Source organism: Drosophila serrata, unplaced genomic scaffold, assembly GCF_035046125.1.
Source record: "Drosophila serrata isolate PLE 108 unplaced genomic scaffold, ASM3504612v1 contig_184, whole genome shotgun sequence".
NCBI classification, from domain to species: domain Eukaryota; kingdom Metazoa; phylum Arthropoda; class Insecta; order Diptera; family Drosophilidae; genus Drosophila; species Drosophila serrata.
The window spans coordinates 5,768,938-5,786,185 of NW_028257082.1; the positions used below are offsets into that span (position 1 = coordinate 5,768,938).

The window sequence follows — 17,248 nt, forward strand, 5'->3', positions numbered from 1 at the left end:
ATTCTGCAATTCTTTAATCATTCTTTCTCGTAATTCTCTTAATAGACCTGTTCCGTCTTAATTAAGACAGTGAAATGGAGGTAGGGAGTTAATGGAAGGACTTTTTCTGGTTAACTTATGAGAAAAAAGATAGATAGCAACACTTTTCCCTGGCAAAACTATGCAAATTGATGCTTGGTAAAATGATATATAAATTTGCAGAAGGCTTAACAATATACTTTTAGCACTCTACAGTGTAATGGATATTATTTTATACTTCAACTTAATCACAGATTGATTGTTCCATAAAAGTTCATTATCTCTTTTTGGTAACAGAGTTTGGCAACTTTTTGGCCAAGACTCTTTTGGGTCTCCTCAAAATTTTCTCTGGCTCGCAAATTTTAAGAATGCCGGCAAATCAGCTTTAGTGATTTTTTCCTCTTTCACTCTCTTTTCTTATCATGCACCAAAGATGGCGGAAATTGCCTTTTTTCCGAAGCTTTTAGCCTCAGCAGCCACGTCAAGTTTTGTAAGTAATATGAAAATTTTGCCAAGGATACGATATTAATGTGCAAAGGACACACTCGACACACTGGCTGTCCTTCCAGCTGGCAAGCAGCTTAAAGCCATTTCTTCACCCTGAAGTTTTCGGGTCTGGAAAATAATTACTTTTCATTAACATTGCCTTGCCAGTTTGAGACTCATTCCTCGCACCTGCTCTGCTCAGCCTGAAAAACTGACAAAGCCAAATAAACTTGACCGAATGGGGGATGAGTGGAGGGTACTTCCTCCGGTGGACAACATGGCAGCCGGGGGAAAATTAGAAAATACATTTTTCAGCATTAAAAAGTGTTCGACGTGCGGAGATTGTGGTAATTTCGCTTAACAGTTGGCTGCCGGCACGGCACAGCGTACACATGCTGTGGTGCCAGTCAAATGCACCTGCTGGCCCAAGGGGGAAGGGACAGCCGGGGTTAAGGATGGCAGGGGTTAAGGATGGCAGGTGGATGCTGGACTCTCGGGAGGTAACCAACCATGTGGGCGGCGCTAAATGTCGAAAGTGCAGCCGCCCAAACTGTCGGCGGATAGGAGGATTCCTCCTGGACCCAGTTCCGGGGGCCATGGCAGCAGCTGGCACTTGACATGGGCAACGGCAACGAAACAACTCGAGGGCTTTCAACTACTCTCGCACATTTCGCTTCCGCTTAGAAATGGCAAAAACACGTCCCCACATCCACATCCAACCACATAGCACACCACTCGCACACCAGCCACTGTTTGAAAAATAAAGTGTAACTAAAAAAGCTGAAATGAGATACAGGCAAACAAAAATATAAGACTGAGGCCAGAGGGCACCACTGGCTGGCTGGCTGGCTGGCAAATTTATAACTTAATATCAGATTGTGTCGAGTTGGTTGGCATTTGTAATGCAGCTGACACTGTTAAGTGCGATTTTTTTCGGGTAAATACACTTCAGTATCGTATTGGATAAAGGCAACTTAGCTCGGTTAATGGTTTAAAACATTGTGGGTCGCAGAAAATTTAGCCAAAGAGCCCTATTATTAAAGATAAATTGACAAAAATATATTGGTTAAATGGTTAATTTTACTTATTTGATCCTCGATGCTTCTTCTTAAAATGGTTTCACCAAAGTGATCTTCTTCATGGAGATCCAGATGTGATATTTTTGGGTTTATTACAATCACTATAGATGTAAACATAGGGGAGGACGCGGACAGACTGAGGTCAGAGCGACATAAGTGGCTGTATTTATAGTCTCCGAGTAAAGAGAACGGAGAAAGTGAGAGCAAGAGAGAGAGAGTTACCTCTAGAGAAAGCAGAGAGAGATAGAGAGAAAGAGATTTCTCTAGCAATAGATATAGAGAGACAGAGATTAAGAGAAAGTGAGAGACAGGCAGTGTGAGCACCTGAACCCCTTAAGAAAACTTGAATAAAGGATTTCTTCAATACCCAAAACTTATTTGCAAATCAAATGCCTATGTGACGACTGAAAATAATAGTTAAAATGGCTACAAATTAAACTTTAAAGTTTACCCAAATAAAACAACAAAACCCCATACAAAATAAATTATTTAAAAAATATGAAATCAACCTTCTTTTGATCCCATAAAAGCGCCTGTTCGCTTGTTGAGCAGAGGATAAGGCACTAAGCCCAAAATATGGCTTAATGTATTTCAACGCTTTCGGCGCAAACATTAAAAGCAGAAAACTGGGCTGAAAAAAAGAAAAGCAGCCAAGATGGGAAAACACAATGCTGCTGCTGCTTTTGGCCAGGACTTCAAAAGCGTCACCGGGGATGCACTCAGCCCCAGAAGTTTCGACTAAAGTATAGCTCCAGGTGTCAGACAACTGGCTAAATTCCCACGAACTTGCCATTTTAGAAAGGAAGGAAGACTACTACCGATTTAGCAGAGCATTAAATTACAGCATTTTGACAAATCATCGGGCAAACAAAGCAACACAAGCCGAGCTGTCAATAGGACATTAGAGCTGGCTAAGAGGAAAAAGCATCGGCTGCATCAATCATAAATATTCTAAGCCGCAAACACTGAAGATGGCTTTGAGCCTTTGTCAGCGCGTTGGCCAACATGTGAGGTAGGGAGAGAGTGTGTGTGTGGGTGGGTGTGGTTGTGCTTGTGCTTGTGCTTGTGCTTGTGGGTGTGAGTATTCGTGGCTAATTGCATTAGCAGGCAGCTATGTGGCCTCAAAATGCCAAGACACGGCCTGATAAGCCTTCGTGCCTGCACCCGAGCTCATGGCATTTGCGTCAATTATGGACTTTTGCAGCAATTAAATTTTAATGAGCAATGCAACATGCCACCGCTTCGACATCGTTTTAAGGCTGGTGAAGCGAAAAGGCCTTGGCTAACATTTAATTCCCACTAACAGGATGCAACGGACAGAAGCAGCTTAACAGCCCAGCTCATGGGGTCTGGCTTTGAAATTTTCCATGGAAAATACATAATTCCTTTAATCATGTTTGTGGATTAATTTGTACTTGTTCTTTTATGGATATAAAAAACTGTATTATATGTAGTAATGCAAAAAGAGGGTTTATCTCGGTTAACTGTTGAATATACAGGTCAACATAACTTTTATTGCATAGAAATAAACTTTTACAGTTTGCAGGCTTTATTTTTCAGTTAAATAAGTGTTAAAATTATTTAGTGATATTTTCTTCAAGTGCATTTAATTGTAGCTTTAGCTTGTTGATTGCCATTTAAAATTCATTGATCAAATTAAGGCCTACAAAATGGCCCATTTCCCACCTTGTCGAATCCAATTTAGTGGCTCCATGCTCCAGATTGCATGCATTTGGCTAAAACAAAGCGATGGCCCGCACACCGCAGGTTTGTCCCATCGCATGACCCGAACCTATTTGTCCAATTATATGGCTCTTGTCGCATAAACCGCGAAAAGTTAAATATGTACGATTTGCACTTAAGATAAAATTGTAATAGGGCCTTATGAGTTAATAAACGTGTTCAACAAGCAGGGCTTGTTAAAGACCAGGAGCGCTGCTGGTAGTTAGAGTTAAAGAAAGAGTTATTGTAAATACAAATAAAAACATTCTGATTATATAAAGTTTAAACTTACGTATAAAATAATATCAAAATTATACTAGATATAGGGTTTTAAATTCCTCAAGTTAGTCAAGCCGCTCCTGTGCTTCTGAATTGTCATTACTGGCGTTGACTTTGACCTGGTAAAACCATAACCATAACCAGCTAAATGCTCCGCCATCCACAGTGTCCACATGCAAAGGGCGAGGCGTCCTTCAACTTGACATTAACCCGCCGGCATTCGCCCAACCAATATGGCAAACCGGGCTGCAGAGCTCATTCTCCAGGAGCGGGACATTTTCCCTCGCAATCTTCCCATGGGAAATGGAACAGGAGCTGCGGGAAGCATCCAATTGTTGGACAACTCGTTCGTCTTGGATATGCTCTTTAGCATCACGCAACTTTATCACTTTAAGAACTTTATCTTCTACATTTCTGAGAATCTGGATTTGAAGAACAAGGATTCCCAGGAGTTCTTTCACAACTTCTGGACATCTTTTCCACTGGCTCCAAATGTGATTATAACCCGCGAGCACTATGCGCCGATACCGATGATGCAGTTCATCAGCACTCCATCGCTGGTTATGATATACACCACGAGTCGCGATGATCCCATTATGGAGCTGGCCACCCAGAGTCTGAAGGGGATTCGGTGGCTCAAAACGATATTCATTCTGTATCCCAGCCTTAAGAGCCGCGACTTTGAGTCGAGTTTTGAGTCTTTTGCGGATTTTACAACCGAGATAAAGGACATCTATGACTGGGTGTGGAAACAGCAGTTTATCAACACCGTTCTGGTCACTATCAAAAACAATGTGTTCCTGCTGGAGCCCTATCCGACGCCCTCGATTATTAACAAGACGGACACATGGAGGCCCGAGGAGTTCTTCCAGAAGTATGCCAAGAACATGAAAGGCTACGAGGTGAGAACGCCCATCCTGTACGATCTGCCTCGCGTTTTCAAGTCTGATCGTCCCACCAATAAGTTCGAGAATAACTTTGTACATGGAACTAGTGGCAACCTGTTTCTGGGATTCCTGGAGTTCGTGAACGCCTCACTGGTGGACACCACCGCAAACATTACATTAGACTACCTGAACATGACGAACCTGTTGGATCTGGTAGCCCAGGGGGTGTACGAGACGCTGATACACTCCTTCACCGAGATCACAACCATGTATGTGGTCAGCTATAGCTATCCCATCGGCATCAACGACTGCTGCATTATGGTTCCCAATCGCAACCAATCACCGGCTGACCAATACATGCGCGAGGCTCTCCAGGGAAACGTGTGGCTCCTGATCATCCTTTTCACACTCTACATAGCCACGGCCATCTGGCTGTGCTCTCCCCTGAGACCCCGGGACTTCAGTGCCGCCTTCCTGCAGTCCATCAGCACGCTGACCTACATGACACCCACATTCATCGTCCGCACGCCAACGCTGCGTATGCGCTATTTGAACATTGTGCTGGCCATCATGGGCATCGTCACATCGAACATGTACATCTCGCGGATGACCAGCTACTTCACCACGGCCCCGCCATCGCGACAGGTGAACACGGTGCAGGATGTGGTGGATACCAATCTGAGGATTCTGATGCTAGCCGTTGAGCATGAAAGGATGGCCAAGTCACCGCTGCAATATCCGGCCAGCTACATGGGTCAGGTGGATATTGTGGACAAGCACATGCTAGACCTTCATCGAGAGCCTTTTAACACATCTTTTGGCTACACCGTTAGCAGCGATCGCTGGCGATTCCTGGACATGCAGCAGCACCATCTGCGGAAGCCCATCTTCCGGCTGACGGATATCTGCGAGGGACCCTTCTATCACGTCTATCCCATGCACGCGGACTCCCACCTACGCTCACCCATGACAGAGTACATCATGATCGCCCAGCAGGCGGGCCTCATGAACCACTGGAAGCGAGAGGCCTTCTGGGAGGCAGTGCATCTGAAACGCATCCAGGTGCATCTTATCGATGAGGAGCCCATGGCCCTCAGCCTGAGCTTCTTCTCGAGCATGATGCGCACTTGGACCTTTGGTCTTGTGGTATCTGGAATGGCCTTTGCTGCGGAGATGAAGTGGTATGAGCATGTGACCCTGAGGCAGCGGCCTGTTGTTAAAATAACCCGCAAACCTAGGTCCTTTCTCAGGCGCTTTATGAGGGTATAAAACCTAGATAATCAATAGCTCGCAGATCTTATTATGTATCTCTCAATATAATCAATAAAATTTAATAGTTTAGAACTTTATATAGGGGAATTTCTTAATCGAGTTCATTGATAAACAAAAAGACTACGCGATGTGCCTTTAGATAGCATCTCCATAACAAACACAATCCCGGCTAAAGCACTCATCACCAGCAGAAAAATGAAGGCAATGGCCAGGTGCTGCATCCCAGCGGATGTGTATTCCTGATTCTCCGGGAATCGCTCAACCAAACCGCCATGGAGTGCAGATGCGAAACTGCTGCGGGCATAAAAGTTGAGCAGACCCGAGGAGTGGATGCGGAATGTGAAGTACTCGATGTCTCGCCACAAGGATGAGTCCATCTGCAGGGGAAAGGCCAGGTGATAGGATCCGAAACAGATGCTACTCAGCTTAAAAAGACGCTGCTTCAAGTGCTGCTGCTGCTCGTCAAGGAATTGCCACTGGTCCTCAGTCACGAAGTAAGCAAAGGAGCTATTGAATCTTGTTTGGTGAGCTGCAAAAATACCCGAGTCAACGGGTCTTAGAAGCTTGAGAAAGTCCTCGGACAACTCCTTATTTAGATTCAGTAGAAACTCCATCTCGTAGTCAATGATCATGACCGGCAGCTGGGCACTCACAATGTCGTCCATGGTGTTGATCTGAGCGTGAAAGAGATTCACAGTCAAAATGCTGCCCAAATTTGAGGTGTAGTAGGCCGAAAGGAAGAATCCATGGAAGAAGACCGTGCCAAGGAGCAGAAATCGAAGAAGGCAGGGCTGCTGAACTTGGCCTTCAGTGGGCACATTGATTATGTAGCAAAAGGAGTCCAGAACAGCGCCATGATACCCTAACCAATCTCCTCCGAACAACCTGAGCCACATCAACTCCAGAAAAATCAGGGCGAACAGAGCTCCCAGGGCGAAGAACCACACATTCCACGCGAAAGGCTGCAGGGGATACAAGTACGTGGATACACTGTTGTAGAGGGGAACCATCAGGCACCACTGCACCACCAGCAAAGGATAGGTCTTCTCCAGTTCATCGTCCGGCATGAACAGGGCGTAGGCGTGGGCGCAGAACTCCATCTGGCGCTCTCGAACCAACTGCAGAGCCTGCTTCATATTGATCACCTGACCACCCAGGGCATCGGGCGGCATATGGAGCTCCGAAAAAGTGCCGTTCAAGAACTGGACAAAGGTCTCGATGATCCGGTAGGTGCTCCCGTCGTTTCGACCTCGGGACTGGAAGAGATGCGGCAGGTCCTGGCGCAAGGGCGTGACGAATCCGTAACCTTCCACATCGGAGCGGGCATTCAGGATTTTCTTGTACATTTTTCTTATATAAGTGTTGAAATCAGTTCGGTTCTCGAATACCATAGCCGGAAACTTGGTCACTCCAAAGATCTGATTGATGCCCTCCTCCGACTCAAAGTAGACCATCGAGTTGATAAACTGCTGCTTGTAGGCGAAGAGTAAAAGTTCATGGATGGGCTGCATGTCACCCACTTTGTCCACATACATCATCATCGTAAAGTAAAAGTGCCGCCCCAGCAGCACCTTGCTGAACACCTTCATAATGGGATCATCTGCCCCTGTGGTGAACACAAAACTCATGTGGTTCCTTCGAGCCGACGAGTGTATCATCCGCATTTCCGTGTTGTTATTAACCACCGTCTGAGTGGCTGTCGTCCCGAAAGCCTCGTCAATGCGCCTTATGAACTCGTCAGTCTGCTCCAAGCGCTGGTACGGACTGACAAACCACACGATTTCCTGGAATATGTTCTGTTGGGCAAACGGAGTCAACAAATCGACGATGAACTGCATTTTCCATCCTTCGTTCGAATGGCAAATCGACAGTAGGAAAAGCCCAATAAGTACCGAAGACCGCATGACTAAGCTCAAGAAGCTCCACGAATTAATTGAGAAAACCTACGTTTGGCTAAGCAGGTTAAGTTGTTTGCCCCGATTGGAAACTCTTTTCCATGGTCGGGGTAATGGGTCCTGTGGGAAGGCTTGAACCTTGTCTCCCAGAGCACCAATTAAAATATCCTTTTATGTTATGCGTCGTTTTATGTTGACAAAGGTGAGCCCTGCATGCTAAAGCCACTTGTGCATTCAACAAAAATATATAGTTAACATCCCTTTGACGCTTTTCGTTAATGAATCCCCTGATAATTAATCTATCTTTCTTGTTAGTATCTAAGCCGTGAAGTATTTATTTACCATTAAAGTTTAATATAAATTCTTTACATCTTCGATGCTACACTGATGGGCATGTAAATATTGGTTCTAGGAAAGTATTTAAAAGACATTCATTACACTTTTGTACAAAACATTATCCATCACAACACTCGAAGCGATCATATTGCACTCGCCTTTCCCTCCGACGATGAATAAATATCTCTAGGCCATAGACCAAGGAACTGAGAGGTATTCCCAAAACCAAAACTACCCAAGCCGTGTAAAAGAATTCCAGGTTCAGCGGCTCCACGGGATATGTGTCCAGGAACACTTTGGCGTAGCCAGCCCGCTTGGCATAGCGATAAGCCACCTCCTCCCAATGGTTCCACAGTCCTGCCTGCCAGACATTCAGGATAAAGCGGTCCAAGGACCCAGCAAAGCTAGCATTGATGCCCATCGGCAGGGCGTTAAAGAGACCGCCGAAACACACCTGGGACAGGTGGAAATACGGCTGGATGAGCACACGCTGCTGCCGATTAAAGAATAGCCATGCATCCAGGGTAACCACATACGCATAGGAGCGTGAAGGACTCGCCAGCAGGGCCTGGTACTCCTGTCAGCTACGCGCATCAAATTGCGGATCCAACGGAGTGGTGTTCACCGCCGGCAGCCAGCGCAGCTCCTCCACCAGAGTCTCCGGAATAATGATGCGCAGCTTCGAGTGGATCAGATCCGCCCAGGTATCGATGGGCCGAAGGAACACCGGCTTCATGTCGAAGGCCGTCATGTGGCTGATGTGATAGTTGGTCAGTATGAAGCCCAGAATGAAGAGCAGCGTGTAGAAGGCGATCACACGCAATGAGGCATGCTTCAACTTCACCGACATGTTCATATTGGGGCTGAACATTAGGAGGGCCATGGCATGGAGCACGTTCCGTGTATAGGACTTTGTGGCACTCCCCGTCTCCCGCCAGTGAACGTAACGCAACAGAAGTGCCACGTACAGGGTGCCCAGGATGAGGCACGACCAAATGAATCTGCCCAGCGGCCACACCACGTACATCCACTTGGGCAGCTCGGGAGCCAGTGGCACCATCACACAGTTCATCATCAGCTCCAGAGGATAGCTGTACCGCGTCAGGGCCGAGAACTCTCCGATCTTGTCGGGGCGCATAGTCACTCCGTGCAGCGATAGATTGTAGATGCCCGAGGCTATGTTCCCCTCCACCACCGATTTCTTGGGCAGACTTTCAACGGGATCCAGCTCCAATCGGTAGTGGTGCACCTTGGCGAAGTGCTTCACTATCTCCAGGTATGGGCCGCCGTAGATGACATCCGGTTGCAGGCTGTCATTAAAGATGAAGGCGTGCGGAATGTCAAAGCTGTAAGGCGAATGGATCGTTCTATTCGCCAGCTCCGTGTCGACCAGCATTTTGTGGCCGACTATTGGAACTGGCGTGCTCTTGGCCACTTTTATATGGGTGGCATTCCATCAATACTACAAACAAAAAGTTGACCCTGAACCTGGCAGACTAACTGGCGACACCACCGATATATAGTATAGAAAATCCGGTTTGTGTTTGAATGCAATAGTTCAAAGATCTGCCATTTAATGGCACGTTTTTGTGTCCTGCCGATTATCGCAGAGATTGTCCATGGAACCCACACTTGGAGCGTAAAGCTATATGCCACTTGTCAAAAAAAATATTTTCACAAATACGGAACGGACTTTGTTATGCGGTCCGATGCGCCATTCCCCAAAACCTTTGCGTGGTTATTGGACCGCGGGTACATTCACCATACACAAAAAGCGTCCTATATTCAAAAAACAGGCCACAGAAGTTACACACACAAAAAAATCCCCGCAAGGACTTCATGGCTCTTATGTGTGTGTTTTGCAGCTTTCATGTAAATACATTTCAATTTTTTTAGGGCTTCGAAGCTACAAAACGACGAGGACGACGATTCCCCCTCTGGAACCGTGTTTGCAAATGGGCCACACAATAAAAACAAAAGTGCCATTTAAATAATATTGCACTTATGGGTAATTACAGAATCGTTAAACGCAAAATTAAATCAAACTGGATTGTACAAGTTATGGTCGGAGAGTTTCGGTTGCTGGCCATTGAAACCTGTTCAAAATTGTTGCAGGAATAGCGAAAATTTCACCCAATGCCGAGGATACTACATATAGGTATGTGTTTGTGGATAGCGAAAAGGCTGACCCTTTATATTTATTAATTGAACCACAAACCGAACCAATGAAGGATTAATCCCTAGTGAATAAATAAATCCATTTGGCACAAGTTTTCATGAATGGCCAGTTGAAAAAAGGGGCTTCAATTTTTGTATATTTCAGCAAGTGAGTATGGCAAAGTTATCATTAAATGTGAATAAAAAACGTGTAAATTCAATGACGCGTTTTATGCGCTGATAATTAAAGTATTTTTTAAATAATCTAATTAATTAAAGCAAACATTATCAAAACTGATGGAAAAGATGGGAATCAATGGGAAGTTTAGGGGCAAATTCACCAAATAATAAATTAAATATGTGTATGTTAAAAAACGGCCATTTTATTAAATTTACTGCACTTAAAACCCAAAACACGCCAGTATAAAATACATTGTATTGATAAGAAATACGCTATCATCTTTGAGTTGGTGGTTGATAAGGCGCAGGCACTAAGATTTATAAACAAATGAGAGATTTATGCTTTCAAAAACAATACGAAATAATTTTACATTTATTATAAGAAAAACAAAATAAGAAAATCCATATTTAAAACCATACTAGTTAAATCAAACCAGCAACTACAAAGAAACAAGTTCAATTCCATATCAAAGTCCCATTGGGGGGATCACAGCTCACGAATTTGTTTATCCCTGCTGAGTAAATAAATATTTTTAAATTCTTCGGTCTTTGTCCATAAAATATGTAAAAGAAATTCAAATAAATCCATGCCTTTGGTGTCGCATCGTTCTAAATGTATTCAAGGTTTTTATTTTTAAAACTTTTTTATTTTCGCAACCACCCGGGCGCCCCCCGAAAAATATATAGTATTTCGACCCGGAGAACAGCAAAACCCGATGCTGATAGCAGAACGAAACCACGCCCCATTCCCGCCCCAGCAAACCCACTACCACTTCTGCTGGTTTGGCAAATTTAAATTAATTTATGAACCAAAATCTTGTTTATCGGCAGTCGGTCTGTCGGTCTGTCGGTCTGTTGGACTGTCTGTGGTTGCTTTGAAGGCAACCCCGTACTTTCACCGTTGTTTTTGTAACTGCGGTGATTAGAGAGGTAGTTGCTCGAAAAAATAAAAACAAGTTGTTAAAGAGCAATAAAGTGCAGGCAAATCTGAAGCCAAAGACAGAGCATGCTGCTTCTGTTCGCAATATGCGGTCATCGATTCATGTGCCTTCGTAGCCGTGATCGTCTAGTGGTTAGGACCCCACGTTGTGGCCGTGGTAACCCAGGTTCGAATCCTGGTCACGGCAATGCTGCAATAAGCATTGTCACGGAGAAGGTGCTACTTTTTTTATTATTATTTATTATTAATATCGGTAAAATATTAATAAATAGATATTATTTTTGTCGAAAGAATATATTTTTAAATAAGTAAGATTTTAATAGGGACAACTTTTGGCCATCACTGGCTTTTAGGGCCCTCGAGACAGTATTAACTGGATATACCCACCCACAAAAGCTGAATACTAAGCAGAAATAATAATAATAAATAATATAAAGAATAAATGCTAAAAATCAAACCATAATAGGAGAAATAGGAGAATGTATAAAATATAAATGTAAAGAATAAATGCTAAAAATCAAACCATAATAGGAGAAATAGGAGAATGTGTAAAATATAAATGTAAAAAATAAATGCTGAAAAACAAATCATGATAGTAGAAATAGGAGAATGTTTAAAAGTAAATGTAAAGAATTAATGATGAAAAACAAATCATAATAGCAGAAATAGTAGAATGTATAAATTAATGTACTTTCTTGCACTCACCCCATAAAAATATATATTTCTCTTCCTCTTTCCAATTAGATATGGTATTATGGTCATTTGTTTTTATAGTTCTTGATTTTAATACTTAACACTTAACACTTTGGGAAGAGTTGGGTATATTTACAAACATTTATACATGCATATATACAATTTTCTATTATTCTCTTTGGCTTTTTGATAAAACAAATATTTATATTTATATTATTATTATTTGTTTAATAATAATATAAATATAAATATTTTCAAAATACATATTTGATTTTTAGCACAAGAAAAAAACAAAAAATAAATAAAAAAAAATGCGTTTAGAACTTCACGTCACTTGGCAAACTTTTTCCACGCCCATTTCATTCAGATCATATGTTATGTATGTATGTATGTGCATTTAAACTTTAGAGTACAAGCAACGGGATCCCATTGGCGTAACTGTAATAGGCGGTCACCGTCAAGCTTTTTGGTTTTGCATCTTGAATATACATACAAACATACATATGGTTTGCCTTCTTGATATATGCATGCACTTGTACATACATTAATATAGTTTGACTTCTTGATATATGCATGCACTTGTACGTACATACATATTTGCTTATCAGCAAAATCACACCACCAACAAAAATGCAACACCTTTGCCATGCAGAACTGAGAGCTTATTCCAAATTTATATATGCATGTATGTATGTATGTAAAACGGGAGACACACACTGGGATTATTTGATTGTTTTCAATAATTACACAATTGCACATGATCACCATCACTAAAACTTTCAATAATACACAAAGAAGCTAAAGAAAATCAGCACATTTTTACTAAATATGAGCACTTTGACACTTTGATCTTGCAAATTCTGGAGCTTGCGACCTTCTCACAGCAACGCAATAATGGAATATTACAGAGCGTATTACAGTATGCCAGATGATAATGTGGCCTTCTCTCTAACTGTTTTGAAGAGCTGAGCTTTTACCTAAAGTTTTGAATTCATTTTAAACGGCCTATTTTGCGAAACCCATATTCGAGAATTAAATTAAATTACATTTTACTGAAAACTCGCTCCCCTTTAGTATTGGCCTTAAAGAAATCTGAAATGGTGGAATTTCCTAAAATCGATGTAGAATAATAATAAATATTTTACTGTCCAAATTTCCAATCAGCTTATATTAATTGCCTTTTAAAATGTCTCCTTCAGCGATTTAACAATTTTAAGTCTATAATTACATTCATACATATATACCAAACAAATAAATATTCTCCCTCAAGCAATATACCTTACAAATGGGACACTTTCTTTCTTTAATCTAATCTTAAACGAAAATTGATTTATTTAATCGCTTTGTGAAATACCACACGTTAAGTCATAAAGGAAAACACCTGTGTGCCTGACTTCAATTGTCCTGCCTTGCGGCTTCGGCTTGCGTATTCAACGGCAACTGGCATTGACTTGAATTTTAATTTAATTGTGAGCAATTGACAGAAATACACAAAAACCCACTCCAGGCCAAAGGCAGCTCGACCGAACGATATTAAGACGCTGCCAGCTGGTGTTGACATAAAAACGCAATAAAAAATACGGGCACCCAAAGCGAAACTCAGACGTAACATTAAATATCAATAAATTCTGGGACTCTTACTACCCTACGTCTAGGTCTAGGAAATATATTAGTAAATATATCTGTATTTACCTGAGAAATTGGGGAACACATTATCAAAAAGGAATACATTAAAATCATGAATGAAATATTGCTCTTTGTGCCTAGAAGGTGTTCTCACAGGAAATCCTAATATTTAAATCCTATTAGATACACTCCCCCTATTGTGGTTGAGCGCCAGGGTATCGGCCAAAAAATCACTCAAAATCAATTGAATGTGGCCAGCACTGGTTTCGGGGGAGCAGCAGACAGCAGCAATGAGGGAAATCAACGTGAAAATAGCGACGACAATGCGTTTTGCTGTCGCTGGGAGGCAAGTGCTTATTGGATTTTGGCCGTGAGGAGCGGGTGACAGCGTTGGGTCGTAGGAGGACTCCCGGTAAAATGCGAATACCACCGACTGCTGGCCACGACAGCTGATACAGGAGGAGCAGGCGCTGGAACCATGATTAAACGCCGGAACAGACGCTGCTATAATTGCTCCAGTTCGGCGGGAATCTTGTCTCCCATTTCCCCAATGGGGGAATTTAAACTTTGGCGCAAATAAAACGGCCAGGCTCATGTGAGACAATCGTATTATTTACCATACGCAATGGGAGCACAATACATGTACAATGCAATGGCCATTTCCATGCCGTTTCATTGAAAATAAAGTAAAAATACAAATATTAACCGCAAAAGCCTTTCGCTCCCATCTGTGGGATGACTGCCGTCAGTGGGTGGGTGGGTGGTTGTGCACTCGCCTGTATTTATGCATTTATATTCCACGCAATCACTGTCTTTGTGTGTGTGTGTGTGTGTTTGTGGGCATATTGAATGGATAAAAGGGATTTGCGTCTGGCCGGGTGAGTACGTCCTTTCTCGCCATAGGAGCATATCTATATATTATGGCCCGTCTATACGGCCCAATGTCTGGGAAACCATTGCGGAGCGCAACACGCCGGAAACGGTTTTGTTGTGCCATTTCCATTGTTATACAATTTCGCTTAACACATTCGCAGTAACGACGGCTTGGCCCCTTTACATTTTATATTTACATTTTATATTTCATAAACAAGCGGGGGTACTGGGGGTTTCACGGCATGTTATCACAATTTAAAAGAAAAGACCTGGGATATTTAAGTTTATTTCAAAAAATTTTAATTTAACATGAGTTAGCAGGGTCCACAACCTAGGTTTCTTAGTTTCGAACCATACAAAAGGAGAAACACTGAAAAATATGTTTGCCAGAAGTTTATATTAATTTTAAATAAAGGTATCTTTCATTAAAAAAACAATAAAGGTCATTTCAAGAAGCCTAAGCTGTTTACCCTTGCAGTTAGCCATAGGGTCATGGGTTCGAATGTGGAAGCAATCATAACTAAGTCAAAAATGCATTAATTTTAATTCTGAAAGCTGTTCTGTGCTAGTTTTTTTTAACGTTAACAAACCTGCATATTTAGTTTTAAAATTTAAAACACTTAATTTTTTGTCAAATTTTGACAATTACCCCTTATAAAATTTGAAAAAATTTCGAAAATTTATTTTTCTACCGGACATGGCCAGATCGAATCGGCTGTTGATGCTGATCAATAATATATATGGTTTATAGGGTCGGAAATGTCTCTTCCCTGAGTTGCAAGCTGCTGACTAAATTTATATTACCCTGAAAGGGTATTAAACGGTACATGTTTTGTCCGTAGTTATTAGGACAAACTTTCCTTTTTATTAATTTATATAGCTCCATTTCCAGCTAGAATATCATTCTTTATACTTCCAATTTACGCTTGAAGTCTCTCGCTTTGCATCTTAAACAAGCAACGGAAATGATCGTTTATGTAGTGCTAATTGAATAAAACAGTAGTACTTGGGAGGGTAAATAATACAAACTCATTTTTCGTTAACTCATTCCACATTAGTCAAAATATATTTGGTAAACTCGTTATTAGCTACAAATTAAATACGCAAATGCAAAGCTACATAAATAATTTATACAATGGCAACGCGATGAGTGCGCACGTTGCAATTATTAGTGCAATTGTACGTGTCTCCGGCGGTGGCAGCGACCTCAAACCGACTCAATAATTTAAAATAAACTAAAAACTAGACAAATAACACATAGATTAGCACGTGCACGCAGAAATGAGAAGAGGTGGCAGCTGGTGGATGTTTGTGTCTTCACTGTGCTTTCTTCGACTCCTTGGGGGCAGCAGGCAGCCGCTCCACAGCCTCCTTGTACAACTGGTTCAGTCCAAAGGTGGCGCGGACATTGTCGCTGGAGAAGAAGAACTTTTGCACTTTGCCCTTGTTGTCGACGCACGGCCGGCGGTCCACCTCCTTGCCCTGCTGGAAGAGCACAACAGTGGGCAGCTGGCGTGAGAAGCTGCTGTCCGAGACGCGGTACTTTTGCGCCACGTCCGGGAAGCGTCCGATGTCGATCTTGCCGAATTTCAGGTGGTCCGTGTTGTACTCCGCCGAGAGCTCAGCGAAGATAGGTGCAAAATTGACGCAACTGGGATTCCACACCGTGTAGAAGCAGATAAGCCAGCTAGTGCGCTTGTCGCGAACGAGTTCCTCCTCGAACACCTGCGAGTTTCGGAAGTAGGTGATGTGCTCGGGGCCGCGGTACGAGGGCTCTGGCAGCACCATGCCCACGAGCACGCAGACCAGCAGGAAGCCCAGGCCGTAGCGGAAGTCTGCGTAGGCCCACAGGATGGCGTTGGCAACCTTTGTGTAGAGGAACGACGACGACAGGTAGTTAATCATGGTCACGGCACCCGTCTTGCGCGAACGGATCATCACCACGATCAGCAGGAAGAACAGGATCTCCACCTCGCGGCTGTCCAAGTCGCAGGCTTCGTCCTCCTCGAGCAGGCTGAACAGGCGGGTGCAGATAAACTGGGTCTTCTTGGCCAGCAAATAGGAGACGGCCAGCAGGATGTTCACCCAGTAGTAGGGCTTGGCCAGTATGGCCAGCTGCTTCTTCCACGTCATGGCGTTGTACGGCGGCTGAGTGTTCGGATGTGGGTCACGCTTTTAATTAACAATTTCCCGAGTTTTTCTTTTCTCGCTTTTGACGAGCGATTGTTAATTTTAGCAACGCCGTTCGTAACCAATTCTTGGCTTCACTGCCTGTGATAAGGGTTGCCACCTGGTGAGAATGAGTGCTGCCGCATGCAGTGCTGTAAAATCAACGAGACTGTTTGGCGCCCTTTGAAAAATTCAAACTGTTAGCGACGTTTGCCGCAAAAGTGTCTGCGACTGATAAGTAAATGGTTTTAATGCTTGACATTGTTACGTCAGATTTTTGCAAGAGTCATTGACGGATTGTTGAACTTTGCCGCGGAGGCCATTGCAAAAAAGGAAAAATCATCGAGGATCTTCATTATCTTCACACACGCCAAGGCTTTAATCACGAAAAACGAAAAAAACCGACTCGCTCTACGTGATCTTCGAGACGCTCGTGGCTCATTATCTTCACAAATTAATTTCAGGCCTCTTTTTTTGACTTTTTTCGTAGTTCCAAAATAAAAATTTGTGTTTGGAACTGTGTGAATACTGTGAGAATATTGTACCTCTACATACTTCTCGAAGCCAGAGGGCACTATCTGCAACGCTAATGCTATCAGCACTGCGACTGGCTCCCCGGCATTGTGCAAAGATTAC

The 17,248-nt window shown here is 43.0% G+C and overlaps 5 protein-coding genes and 1 non-coding gene across 9 annotated transcripts in view; 2 read left to right on the plus strand and 4 right to left on the minus strand.

Annotated features, from left to right (window-relative positions):
• TTLL6A (Tubulin tyrosine ligase-like 6A) overlaps positions 1 to 12,829 on the minus strand; it is a 133,564-nt gene extending 120,735 nt beyond the window's left edge. Inside the window, exons 1-2 of one of the 4 annotated variants that reach the window (XM_086828347.1) lie at positions 12,584 to 12,829; positions 11,957 to 12,054 (exon numbers count right to left, since the gene is read on the minus strand). In XM_086828347.1, coding sequence (XP_086684473.1) covers positions 11,957 to 12,013 — 57 coding nt within the window. In that variant the 5' untranslated portion in view covers positions 12,014 to 12,054; positions 12,584 to 12,829. Of the gene's footprint in view, positions 1 to 11,956; positions 12,100 to 12,583 lie in introns of those variants that run through there. The other 3 variants (XM_086828348.1, XM_086828350.1, XM_086828349.1) reach the window with 3 other exon arrangements.
• Positions 3,818 to 5,820, plus strand: Ir56d (Ionotropic receptor 56d). Its single transcript, XM_020950156.2, has one exon. It carries the CDS (start codon positions 3,818 to 3,820, stop codon positions 5,738 to 5,740), a length of 1,923 nt encoding a protein of 640 aa, XP_020805815.2. The 3' UTR covers positions 5,741 to 5,820.
• Ir56c (Ionotropic receptor 56c) lies at positions 5,845 to 7,647 on the minus strand. The gene has a single exon (XM_020949581.2). The coding sequence runs from the start codon at positions 7,645 to 7,647 to the stop codon at positions 5,845 to 5,847; it is 1,803 nt and encodes a 600-aa protein (XP_020805240.2).
• On the minus strand, positions 7,943 to 9,380 carry Ir56b (Ionotropic receptor 56b). The gene has a single exon (XM_086828386.1). The coding sequence runs from the start codon at positions 9,368 to 9,370 to the stop codon at positions 8,555 to 8,557; it is 816 nt and encodes a 271-aa protein (XP_086684512.1). The 5' UTR covers positions 9,371 to 9,380; the 3' UTR covers positions 7,943 to 8,554.
• Positions 11,367 to 11,438, plus strand: TRNAH-GUG (transfer RNA histidin (anticodon GUG)). Its single transcript has one exon. It is a non-coding gene; the product is annotated as a tRNA-His (tRNA).
• Positions 12,830 to 15,475: 2,646 nt separating the features above from the next.
• Positions 15,476 to 17,215, minus strand: LOC110176960 (thioredoxin-related transmembrane protein 2 homolog). The gene has a single exon (XM_020943470.2). The coding sequence runs from the start codon at positions 16,574 to 16,576 to the stop codon at positions 15,761 to 15,763; it is 816 nt and encodes a 271-aa protein (XP_020799129.1). The 5' UTR covers positions 16,577 to 17,215; the 3' UTR covers positions 15,476 to 15,760.
• Positions 17,216 to 17,248: the final 33 nt, after the last annotated feature.

Excerpts from the sequence above, each read along its gene's own strand:
- Ir56d (XM_020950156.2), top strand. The coding sequence starts at position 3,818 with ATGGCAAACCGGGCTGCAGAGCTCATTCTCCAGGAGCGGGACATTTTC.
- Ir56c (XM_020949581.2), bottom strand. The coding sequence starts at position 7,647 with ATGCGGTCTTCGGTACTTATTGGGCTTTTCCTACTGTCGATTTGCCAT.
- Ir56b (XM_086828386.1), bottom strand. The coding sequence starts at position 9,370 with ATGCTGGTCGACACGGAGCTGGCGAATAGAACGATCCATTCGCCTTAC.
- LOC110176960 (XM_020943470.2), bottom strand. The coding sequence starts at position 16,576 with ATGACGTGGAAGAAGCAGCTGGCCATACTGGCCAAGCCCTACTACTGG.